Source organism: Apteryx mantelli, chromosome 3, assembly GCF_036417845.1.
Source record: "Apteryx mantelli isolate bAptMan1 chromosome 3, bAptMan1.hap1, whole genome shotgun sequence".
Classification (NCBI taxonomy): domain Eukaryota; kingdom Metazoa; phylum Chordata; class Aves; order Apterygiformes; family Apterygidae; genus Apteryx; species Apteryx mantelli.
Window position 1 is genome coordinate 106,199,919 of NC_089980.1, and position 12,426 is coordinate 106,212,344.

Sequence of the window (12,426 nt, forward strand, 5' to 3'; positions counted from 1 at the left end):
AAATGTTTTTGGAATTATTTACTGCATTACTAAAGCCTTTGCAGGAAGCAACAAAGCATTCATAGGAAGTCTGTTTCTAGACAATACTTCTCAAAATAAAATTTGGAAAGCCAGAGAGCTGACAATGCTTTATGCCCCAAACGGTTGCAGCTATTTTCCTTGTGGGTAGATATATTGCTTATCTAAGCATAACCTTAACAAAGCAGCATTACTATAAATATTATTAGGTATCTGTTATATCTATATACACATATATGATATTTATACGTTTGTAATTTTTTTTTTATTTTATAAATGCATCTTTCCAACATAAGACAAATGCTGCTGCTTTAGTACTTACCAGATAGTACTGACAAAAGTACACTTCTCAGATATGCACCATTCAGCTACATTTCATACTATGGATTAGTTCTCAAAACTTACTATTCTTCCTCAGAATATCCCCCAAGCAGCTAAGCAGCTTTTAGCATACCATACTTCATGTCCAACCGTGCCAGATGAATGTCGCACACCCTCACATTCATTTAACCATAGCTCTCTTTCACCTCTACAATGTGGCCATACCCCACTTTATTGCATCAAAGCTTTTTTCCCCCCTCACACAATAATTTACTTATGGTATAAACAAGAGTTTCTTAAAATAAACATGAAGTAAAACAGCATAATAAATTCTTAGTCTTTTCTCCTGGTCATTCATTATAATTTACTACAATGATTATTTCAGAATGTGCAATTATCTGGTTTATTAATGGCACATTTGAATATGGTAAATGATGCAGAACATGTAAAATGCATTTTTCCCCCTTTTCTGATAATTCAGTAAGGTAATATATTTAAAAAATATTAACTTCTCATTTTGTCTGTATTTGTGTAATGCTGAAATAACTTCTAAGCAACATTTCTTGACAAACGATTCAAAAATGTCCATATAATTTTCCAAGAAAAGATACATTCCCATCAGCTATCAAACTCTTTTTACAAATATTTTAATAAACTTTTATTTGCATCAATCTGGCATAAGTGGAGACGTCCAACTTGTAAGAGAAAACCCCCAAATATCAAGCAACACAGAATGCAAGGTTAACATCAACATAAATGGAAAGCAGTGACCCAAATACTGAAGAACTTTGGTTTACATGCTGACATTCAAACTGAAAAGTGTTGCCTGTAATCCCCTATTAAAAATTAATGGTATAAAACCCCATATTAAAGATTTGAGCATTAACTGCATGTCCCCATATTTTCTATATAACACTTTTTTTTTAGTGTGGTCAAGATCCAACTAATTGTAGGGATCATTAAAAAAGTAGTTTCAGACTACAGAAATAGGCAGTGATTTCTCATAGCTTGGGAAGTGAGGGAAGGAATTTGGGGTTACATGGTAAGAACATAGGAATATTTAACTTGCACATTCAGTTCCCCCACCTTTCAAAGTGAGTGGATTACTGAATTAAAATATGCTCTTCCAACAAGAGGCCAAAAGCCATGTGTTTATGTAGAGGGTCATCAAGAATCAAACAGGGAAATTATCCAGAGAAATTAGTTCAGCAAAAAAACCAACATCCAAGCGCTATCTTAACAATAAATTCCCTTGAACAGGGACTCAAGGGAACCACATGAATCCATTTAAGAAGGCTCAGAAGAATCACAAACAGGATAATACAGGCACCAAGGATATCATGCCTCTTCTGCTATTACAGGATTTAAAGATACTATTTGCCTAGGCATACTAGCTTGAGAACGTCACCTTCCATAAAGAAAGAGAAAAGCCAATTTATTTTTAGAAAATTACCTTTTTTAGCTGCAATTGCCACTAGTTTTCTAAGTGCAAGTCCTATTTCACAGCACTTTTTCCTTATTCTGACAGGAGTTTGCTGTTAAAAATCCAGCTGAGACAAAAAAAGCAAGAACCCAGAGGTCCACCTGGCACCCAAAGCTGGCACTGAGGTTTACGCAAAAACCACCACCACCACCACAAACTCCACACACCAACCAACCACACCTTGCAACAGGTTAGGTTGGTTTGAAGGCCAAAATTCTTCTAGCATGAATTACAATCCATTAAAATTACTTGATCTGCTACAACAAGTGATTCCGATTTGCCCCAGTAAAAACCACTCCTGGGCTTCATTTGCAGAAATCTAGTCCTGAGAGAATGAACCATTACCATTAGAAGTGTGTCCACTCAATATGAAGAACAATCTATACAATCATATCCATTTTAATATTGTTTGATATGATGAATATATTGGATTGAAGTGGTCTTTCTTTTAATACTATTTGAATCAATAAATTAAGAACAAGTAGTCTGCTGCAAGAATTCATTAGAAAACTCTCCAAATGAAACATGCTCTCATCGATATACTACTCTTCTGCAGCTCAATGGACTCCAATTGATACCAGCTTACTGCACTGCATTTCAATTTATTTAGAAGATCTTTAAACACTCCTTCCTCTAAAATCATGCTTTCCTACAACACAAATTAAACTCCTCCCTTTCTGTATCTCGCTATGCTTTTTTTTCCACTGAAAAAGCACAGTTGTTGAACACCAATTTCAATACTCTATTTCATATAAAATATTAAGTTAGCCTATGCAGTCCGAGTTCATTATCATATCATAAAACCATATATTACCAAGATCCCTTTCAAATCATGCCTAAAAGGATAAAGAAGTCTGACAATTTCAGAAGCACACAGCGATTACATTTTACTTCTTGATTAGATTGTTGGGCTGGTAAAGGAAAATAAAGGAGGACCAGTTTTCCATCAAGTCTGAATTATTATTTTTTAATAGGTTCATTCTACATGCATAATCTAATTTCTACTGTGTTAATTAAGATTTGCCTGCCCATTGCAGCAGATTAGTTGGGATGGGATGTAGACTACACATATACATAAACAATACAAAAATGATAGTATTTTATAGTGCCTCTATATCCAAAGAGGAAAAAAGCTTGTATTTTAAATGTCAGTGTGAATTCTAAAACAGGGAAAATGGTTCTTGCTTTGCTGCAACATTATTCATACTTTATCTAAAGCCAAAAGTTAAAAAAAGTTTTCTACTAATTCAAGTTTGTAATTATTTTCATCTGCAGCACGTTAAAAGACTTATCAGCTTCCTCCAATATCTTCTAAAAAATGTGGGAATTTAAGAATAACTAGTATATTGATATAAAGATATAAATTGAATATTCTAATATCCACGCACAATTCTCAGAAAGTTTTCCTACCACTGAACAGTAAAAGAGATTAAAAATAGTCACTGTAATAATTCTTTTTCCTAGATCCATTTTAATTTTTTATATACTACTCAATGGGAACACACATTTATAGTGTATTATAGTAATATTAGGCAAATGAAACATGGGTTTTATAAATATGGCCTTTAACAAGCAAAGAAAAAGCTTAAAGAGTATAATAGTATAGGCAGACAGTAAAAGTTAAATGATTTGAGTCCAAAACTACTTATTTACAAGACAAATACACTGTTAGCTCTCAGTGAAGAAAACAAAAGGTGTATTAGATAAAAACGAATGATTGTCATAGTCAGTTCATACTAAAAAGCCCAATACGTTAAGTTTTACAAAATACTAGTTAGCTGCCATCAAAAGACACATTACTGTTCTTTTAGTATAGGGATTTTATGAAATAACATTTTGCAGAAATACAATTCAGATGACCCCAGCATTTCATTTAGAAATACAGTTGTACCATAAACACCGAAATCCCGCCATCCACAAGCCCTTTGAAGATCACTTGGATAACTTCCCCTTCCCCCAGGAGCTCGTTACTCTCCTTAGCAAAGCACGAGTATTGACACACACAGATCCCCATAGTACTTTCCTTTACAGTTTCAACTTCATAGACTCAGCTAACAGTATCAGTAAGCATAAAGAAAATAAAAACATTTATTAAAATACAAAATGATGAATTTGTGTTTGACTGAAAAACAGAATGATTTATTGCTTACCGAGTCCTAACAGATCAATAGTGGGTTCTGATGACTTTTTTGGACTTGCTTTAACTTCCAATTGCTGATCCTCTTTCTTCTGTGGCTTTGAAGGAAAAAAAAAAACAACAACAGCAAGTAACCTTTCTGAAAAACATACAGTACTTAAAAAAAATATTCCCATTAAAGCCTCTGCCCAGTATCAGAAATAAAAGCCCTTTTCTGTATTTGTGTACCATAAATGGATTTGTAATGAGATAAGTTGCAGATACGGTCAGAAGGGACAAGGCACTGTATAGTAAAATTTATATAATCAATTTTAAAATAAATGTAATTTCCAGTCTAAGTTAAAAATAAATTGAAATATTAAGCTGGATCGCTGCATATCATGCTTCAGGTAAAAAGCTGTCTGTAATCCGAGCTTTCAACGAATTTCAGCATCCAAGCTACATAATTCTGCTGCTTTAAAGAGAAAAAATGTTAAAGTTTTTAAAAGCTTGAATCAAAAAAATAGAAACAGATTATTGCCACTGTTTAGCATTCCTGAAAAGACTATCTGGAGAAACTGCAAACTTTATAGATGCTATGCACAGATGGACACAATCTGTGTTCACGGCCTCTCTTTGTAAATCTAAGGCAAATAACAGTATTTTTCTCCTTTGGAAAAGGGAGTTTCCAGTCTTTTCCTGCCTAGAGATTTCAAAAGGTAAGATGGGATCAACATGAAATCTGGTTATGACAATGACTTTTCATAACTAAATTTATAGTTCTTTTTCTCATAGCAACCTCAGGTTGATCACTATAATCCATCAAAGCCTCAACTTTTTTACTGAATACAAACTGCTTTAAAGCAGTGACATTACAAATGTATTCTCTTGTAGGCATTCAGTATGCATTTACTCCATTGTTATCACAAAAACATGGCTAGCTGAAGTGGATGGGCTGAGCAGTAAGTAGGGCCATTATCTAGTGCCAGTCAGTGAGCAGCGGTGGCAGCAGCAGAGCCCTGTGGGGCTGGGACCTGGGCTGGGACCATGAGAGCCTATTTCGGTCCCCCCTTTAGCACAGCCATAACGTGGCTTGGATGGAGTCACCCAGTCCTGCAAAGTCACTAAACCATTAAACCTTAATAAGTAGTATTTAGTATTAGAGAACGTTATAGTTCTGTAGTGTGCTTCAATGCATGGGTATAAGCTTTCCTTCTATACGTAATCCTTTACTTCCCTCTCCTGCAAACAAAGGAAAAGAGTAATGAGCTTAGCGTTTATACGGAGCAGTGAGAAAACTAAGGACAGTCAAGGACTGCTCAGTTGAACAGCAGCCTGACACATTACTGACCCCCCTCTTACTGGAGCAATCTTCCATTGAAAATCTCCTCAAAATACTTGCAATAAACCGAGCTCTGCTTCTGTAGTTACATAGAACAGGTATTTTCACACCCAAACTAGTTCTCACTTCAATTTAAGTCTATCACAGAATCAAAGAATGGTTGAGATTGGAAGGGACCTCTGAAGATCATCTAGTCCAACACCCCTGCTCAAGCAGGGTCACCTAGAGCACATTGCACAGGATTGCATCCAGGCGTGTTTTGAATATCTCCAGAGAAGGAGACTCCACAACCTCTCTGGGCAACCTGTGCCAGTGCTCTGTCACCCTCACAGTGAAAAAGTTTTTCCTCATGTTCAGATGGAACTGCCTGCATTTCAGGTTGTGCCTGTTGCCTCACGTCCTGTCTCTGGGCACCACTGAAAAGAGTCTGGTCCCATCCTCTTGACACCCTCCCTTAAGATACTTGTACACATAGATAAGATCTCCTCTCAGCCTTCTCTTCTCCAAGCTAAACAGGCCCAGCTCTCTCAGCCTTTCCTCACAGGAGAGATGCTCCAGTCCCCTCATCATCTTTGTAGCCCTTCGCTGGACTTGCTCCAGTAGTGCCACATCCCTCTTGTACTGGGGAGCCCAGAACTGGACGCAGTACTCCAGATGGGGCCTCACCAGGGCTGAGTAGAGGGGGAGAATCACCTCCCTCGACCTGCTGGCAACACTCTTCCTGATGCACCCCAGGATACCATTGGCCTTCTTGGCCACAAGGGCACATTGCTGCCTCATGGTCAACTTGGTGTCCACCAGCACTCCCAGGTCCTTCTCTGCAGAGCTGCTTTCCAGCAAAGGAAATCAAAGGAATATTTGCTTACTCTAGCCTAAAATCCTTATATTTACTCTAACGGTGCTTTTTTCAGGAACGAGTTTGGGAGACTGCCTGCTGGAAACATTCCATGGACAGAAAGGATAATCAGGTTACCCGATTCTGTATCATAAGATACTTATATATGCATAATCACTAAATTTTCATGTTTGAGTGCACAATCTGAAGAACAGTATATATTTTTCATATGCTATTCAATATTAGAGAGAAAAGAATTTATAAATATATTTGGTATTATGAAAAAAGTACATTTTTTAAATTTGAATTATTATTAGGAACATTAACCAATTAACTGCAAGTATTTTAGAGAAGATACATAATTTATCACAACAATTTGTATATTTGGCCTTTCTTCAACAGCTATAAGGAACACTATGGGCCACTGGAGTTGTAAAAAGAAGCATTTCTGACATGTTGCTTGGTTTCATAACACTGACTTTTTTTGTTTAAACAGCTTAACATTTCTGAACATAGAACAACCTCTTGAAATTGAAAAGCAAACCTGTTAGAATTACACTAATGTCCAAATTTTTCATTACTCCAATTAGGTTTACAGTGACTATCTAAAGGCACAAGTCTGAACTACATTAAAGCTTGACAGGGTTGGTTTAAAGCGCAACCTTTTGTTTTCACAGAAACCAAAACACTGCTTTGCATGCATTGGTAAGAACTAAACAGGCAGGATTCAAATGGCATTCTTTTTTATTTAGTCATGTACTTATTGTAGCAAATAAACCTCATTACCTACACTAAAAATACAGTAAAAAGTCTACTTAGGTCCTCTGCTTTGTCAAATGAATTTTTTCAATACTTATCAAATGCATTTTTACAATTCAAACAGGTTAATTTTTATCATAAAAGAATTTTCTTTCACATAATAGCCCAATAACAGTTATTTTTCGTATCGCCATATTTCTGTTTCCTCACCCTCTAAATAAGAAAGGGGTTGAAGCCATAAGGTATAGAAATATTAATTTTCAAAATAAAAAGAAGATACTTTAAGGTATGCTTTCCAACGATTTCTATACCATTACTATATTTCTTTATCAGCAATTTCTTCCCCATTCTATCCCATTGCCAAAATCTAAACTAATATGTTTTAATAGGTTACTTCATAATTAATTCCACTTAGTAAGATTGCAAAATTATTTTCAAGCTTTTTACAACAGCAAATATTTTTAGACATTAATGCCATATTCACTCCTCTGATGGAAATTTTCTACTTAAAGCACTGGTCACAATTTCTCTTTTTCGACTAGACAGTTTTCACCAACACAATAAAACTTCAGTTTGAGAAAACAAAAAAGCTATTTGTCACCTAACAATTTTCCAATATTCATCTTTACAGCAGTGTTCATGATAAGCAATACTCAGCAGACGGTCTGGAGCAAAAAACATTTCCTCTCAACATCCTCTTACCCTAAAGTTTACCTGTAATACTAAGGTGGTTTCCTCTCCCTGTCATTCTCTTACCATAACACACACTAGTTACTGGAATTTTCAATCCTCCTCTCAAATTTGAAACAATTTTAAAATTCATTGGGCCTTCATCTCTGGCTAAGGTGTTGCAGGCCATATATGAAGGGTTTGGGGCAAATTTAGAAGACACACTGGCTCAGTGCCTGAGCTCTGCTGTGATTCAAAAATGGAGAGGGACTTCTCTCAAGTCACCTGCACTAAGGTGTAAATTAAGCAAGCCTGGTGCCGCTGGGCCGAGTAGGAACCAACCACATGCATGCAACTGTTCTTAATTTAAGAATACATAAATAAACCTCCTTCCTCGTACTGTTTCTTAAGATCTTCTTGTTCGCCCTTTAGCCCCATGGATCTTTTATTGCCTGACTGCACTGTGGTCCACCTGAAGAAGGTGAGATGGAAAGCAGCCCCTTATGGAAGTACGCTGTAGCACGCAGTTCCTGGCATATTTCTGGGGCTGGACCAGGAGCCCCCCAGAGGTCCCTTCCAACCTTTATTTTTCTGGTACAGACAAGAAGGTGTTGAAACTCTCAGAAAAGAACAAAAGGGGAAGCCACACTGGAGTATTTAATTTCTTTTTAGTAGTTTTGCTTCAGCAGGACTTATACATGACTAAGCTTTACACAGAGAGCAATCTTTAGAGATGTTAAAGCTAAATATTCCACACTTAGTGAGCAGAGAAGTGGGTGACAGGCAAAACACTGCATAGGAAGGCAGTGACATTTCTTAAACTTAATGTTTAATTTAGTGTTGTGCTTTATCTAAAAATCACTGAATTTTGTAGCAGTGTAACATACCATGATACAAACCTGCTTGTGAATCCAGCTGCATTAAGATTCACCTCAGTTTCTACTACTAGTCTGCTTGAATATCACAGCAATTATTTTTAAGTATTGACACTAGTACTAGACAAATTATCCTTTGTTGAGTCCTTTGGGAAAAGCTAGCATAAAAATTGGAGGCTAAGCAGCATCAGATAAACTAAGAATAGCATTAAAAATCTGCTATAGTGAAGTCAAGTAGAAGGGGACCGCTACACAATATTTGTGCATTTGCCTTCAAGGTTATTGGGGCTACCATTTCTGACAACCTTCTAGCTTGGCTTAGCAATATATTTGGTTTGGGAGTTTTTGCTTTTTAAGCAAAGTACATGATTTCGAGCAATTCCTATATATATTTACTTCAGGTCATACATAACAGCTTCTCATTTAAGGTCATCTTCATTGTGTTAGTAGATTCTTATGAAACACTGTTCTCTCAAAGAGCAGAGAATTGAAACATCTTGCTTATCTGTTTTTTGCAGCAGTCACTAACAGCCACCACACTATATACTTCAGGCTGTTCTCCCTTTGAATATCTACTGAAACCAAGCAATGACCTCTGCCCTAAATTATTCTGAGATTACTAAAAACAGATTATTTGTAAATAGTACTGAAAGAAACTAGGGTTTGAACAGGCTCCTAGGGAGTCAACTCTTTTGTATCCTCCACATGATCAGCCTATTATGTAGCATTACTTGGAATTTTCTGCCCTAAGAAAAATTGAGCCTCTGTTTTGAGGTGGGCCCAATAACCCCTTTAAGTTATCCCTCAGGTAGCAGATACTACCTACTTGTCTCAAGGAGACAAATAAAGACCTAAACTTGCAACCTTTTGCAAGTATTTTCACCTATAAGGCAAACCTCTTCAGTAGAGTAGTGGGGTACACTTACTCATCATTCAGATCCAGTGTGGGCAACCTTATTTTTGGCAATCACAGGTAAATGGTATCTAGGTGGGATAATAGTCCTTCACTATTTTTTCCCCCCCAAAGTTATCAACTTTTTACTTAAGTATCTTGTTCTCTCAAATGATACAGCACATGGAAATTGTCACCTATTTTGTTCATTCTTGCCAGACATTTTTGCTTTTCATACTTTCAGGCAACCTAGTAATCTGTTAATTTTCTCAATGGAAGGGGCTAAAGCAGTCTTCCATGGTCTGTGGGCAAGTCAGTCTCAGCATCACGCACTGATTTCTCAAGAGCTCGTCTATCTTGGCTGTTGTGATATTAAGCGCAGAGAAACACCGTCTCAGGATAGCTTCTGTAGTCATAAGCCCCCTCCTTTATCAGTAATCACCCAGTATCACCTGTATCTAACATAGCCTCTTCCTGGCGCTCTGTATGAGAGATCATTGTAGTAGCAGCTCTGAAGATTGTTTCAGCACTTATGTGCAAGCATCTTCTGCAGGAATATGCCATATGCATACTCCATACTTGATTATTTTTCACTTTTTTTTTTTTTTTTTTTTTTTTTTTTTTTTTTTAAGTTCTACTGCAGCAAAGAGGGAACAGTTGCTATGAGGATCCGGAGAGGTGTGCCATGCTGATAGTATAGCAAGTCGAATACTAATGGGAAGAATGGAATGAGGTCAAGAGTAGTTTTTCTTCCATTATCTGATTGAAATTTCCTTTTGTTATTCTTCTGAAAAGATCGTGTGATACATAATACAAATGCTACTCCTTCATAAAATACCTGAATTTTGGCTTAGTATTTAGAAGGCATATTAATCATCAAAATATCTCATCATATGGATAATCTGAATAGGCTGCATTTTATTAACAGCATACAAGACAAATGTAAGTAGTTGTGCACTTAAAATTGATGAAGTTGCTACCATGGAAACAATTCCCTCTTCAAGTTTCTGCCCTCATTTAATTCTTTATTATAGTATCCAATGATTATTCACTCCCAATTTTACATCCAAATCAAGCTACATCTAAATCCTGCCTACTGTATCTCTACAATACAGTAAAAACATACTATGACAACGTTGCATTAATACCTTATCCATCAATACTCCTCAGGTAACAAGATAAGTCATCTCTTAATATCTAACTAGCAGCTATTTCTTAAATGATATTGGGGGAAAACAACTGTATTTGAAAATAGTTAGGAACTTCCCATAAATTTATCTGTAACAAATCAAAATGACCAGTGAGGAAAGCATTTCATCCACAGATATGAAGGAACATCTCTTGCCTGTCTGTATTAAATGGAAATTAATGCAGAAATGACTAAATGGACAACCCTTAAATTTCCACGCACTTTCCCTGGAAGTCAATTGGCTCGAATTTAACAGACAAAACTATATATGCTGTGGAATTTCTATAAAACTTCATGTTGCAAGTTAGTCAGCTTTAATGCTTTGTGCTAATAAACCATCACAAACAATTCATGTTCTAACAACTGTAAAAAGCATTCATCTGTGGATAAAATCAGGCCATCTGTAATTTTTTTTTTAAACAAGCGAGTGAATGGGCCTGCTTAAATAATTTTATGAAATGTAATTTTCTTAGATTCACACTGAGCTGATGCCTTCATTAGTGGCAGCTGCACCAGCTAGCCTGCTTGTAATTCATAGAGCTATTTGGTATGATTTAATCAAAATCACTCTTCAGTCTTGTCCATTTTCCTACCATTTAATCACCATGATTTTAAAACATTTTTCAGTCCATCAGTTTTTGGCAGAGAAATTCCAAAAAATTTGTACTTAACTCAAAATTTGGACTTGTATTTTGTGCAAATTCTGACTACATCCTTACAAGAGCAGAAGAACATCATTCTAGAATATTAACTTTCCAATTGACATGGAATGAGAAAATTTTCCATTCCATCATGAAAAACTAACTTGTAAACTTATAACTTGCAAGCTACACTTACTTTACATTGCTGGTTTTTCCCCATTGTTGCACAGAATAAGTAAGGAAAGAATAACAGAAGTTATCTGAAATTTAATTTAAAAAATAGGGTTTGTAAGAATACCAGTACAGGTCAGGAAAAAAAAACAACCAAAAAAGAATATAAAAAAAATTTATTTGTCTCTGATAGGTCTCAATTTAAAAGGAGAAGTTCAGCTTTATATAAACCAATACTGTATTTTATTAAATTCTTACAATGCATTGTTCTCAGTATAACACTAGGGAAACTATTCTGGTTCAGTCTAAATGAAACACTTGCTTGAATTAGTTGAAACCAAATAAACCAGTAAATAACACTGTTAATTACTCTAGTCACACATCAAGAATTAGGGTTGATTTTATAGATTTGTTCTCTCTTATATGCTCCTCTAAAGCGCATTTCTAGTAAATAAAAACATTTCTTCAACAGGGACAAGAAAACTAAATCTAGTTTATACCATATATTTTGCAAACTAATTACCAAGAGCAGCATGACACAATTAAGCCATATAAAAATCAAAATGGTTGAAGTATAAATTAAGAAAAGTCTGCAATAGCTTGTCAGCTGAAAACAACACTCATCTTTTAAGCTTAACTACTGCACATCACTTTTGCAGTCAGATCAATTTACAAGATACTTCTACAATACTAATAAATCATTTGAACAACGCTAGCAAGCATTTGTGTATACCCTAGTCACTATGGCAATGTTGTCCTGGTAGACCAGTTGCAGTACTGGAAAGAAGCAACTGGGTCATCAAACCCAGTCCCCATTACTCCTGGAATAGAGCAAAAGAACGCAAGGACTTCTGCATACCGGGTCACCAGAGTAACAGCTAAGGCAAGTGCCCTAGGGACCCTGTTCAGCGGGCAAACCACCACACCACAACAGGCGAGGGCCAAAACACACATGCCAGATGCCTCCTAATCTGCTTTAGGTGATGGCCCCATTTCACAGAAACCATCACGGAAAAAAATGATTTTAAATATTCAAGCTCTACACAAAAAGGATTTTGAGGCAAGTTAAAAGACTATCCCCAGCCAAGCATTATGCTGTTCTCTAAACCAGCAGT

The 12,426-nt window shown here is 36.1% G+C and overlaps 1 protein-coding gene across 2 annotated transcripts in view; it reads right to left on the reverse strand.

The window, feature by feature from the left end:
- Positions 1–12,426, reverse strand: part of SMAP1 (small ArfGAP 1) — a 100,753-nt gene that overhangs the window by 15,587 nt on the left and 72,740 nt on the right. For both annotated transcript variants that reach the window (XM_067294120.1, XM_067294119.1), the window contains one exon: positions 3,973–4,057. In XM_067294120.1, the coding sequence (XP_067150221.1) occupies positions 3,973–4,057 (85 nt within the window). The remainder of the gene's footprint in view (positions 1–3,972; positions 4,058–12,426) is intronic.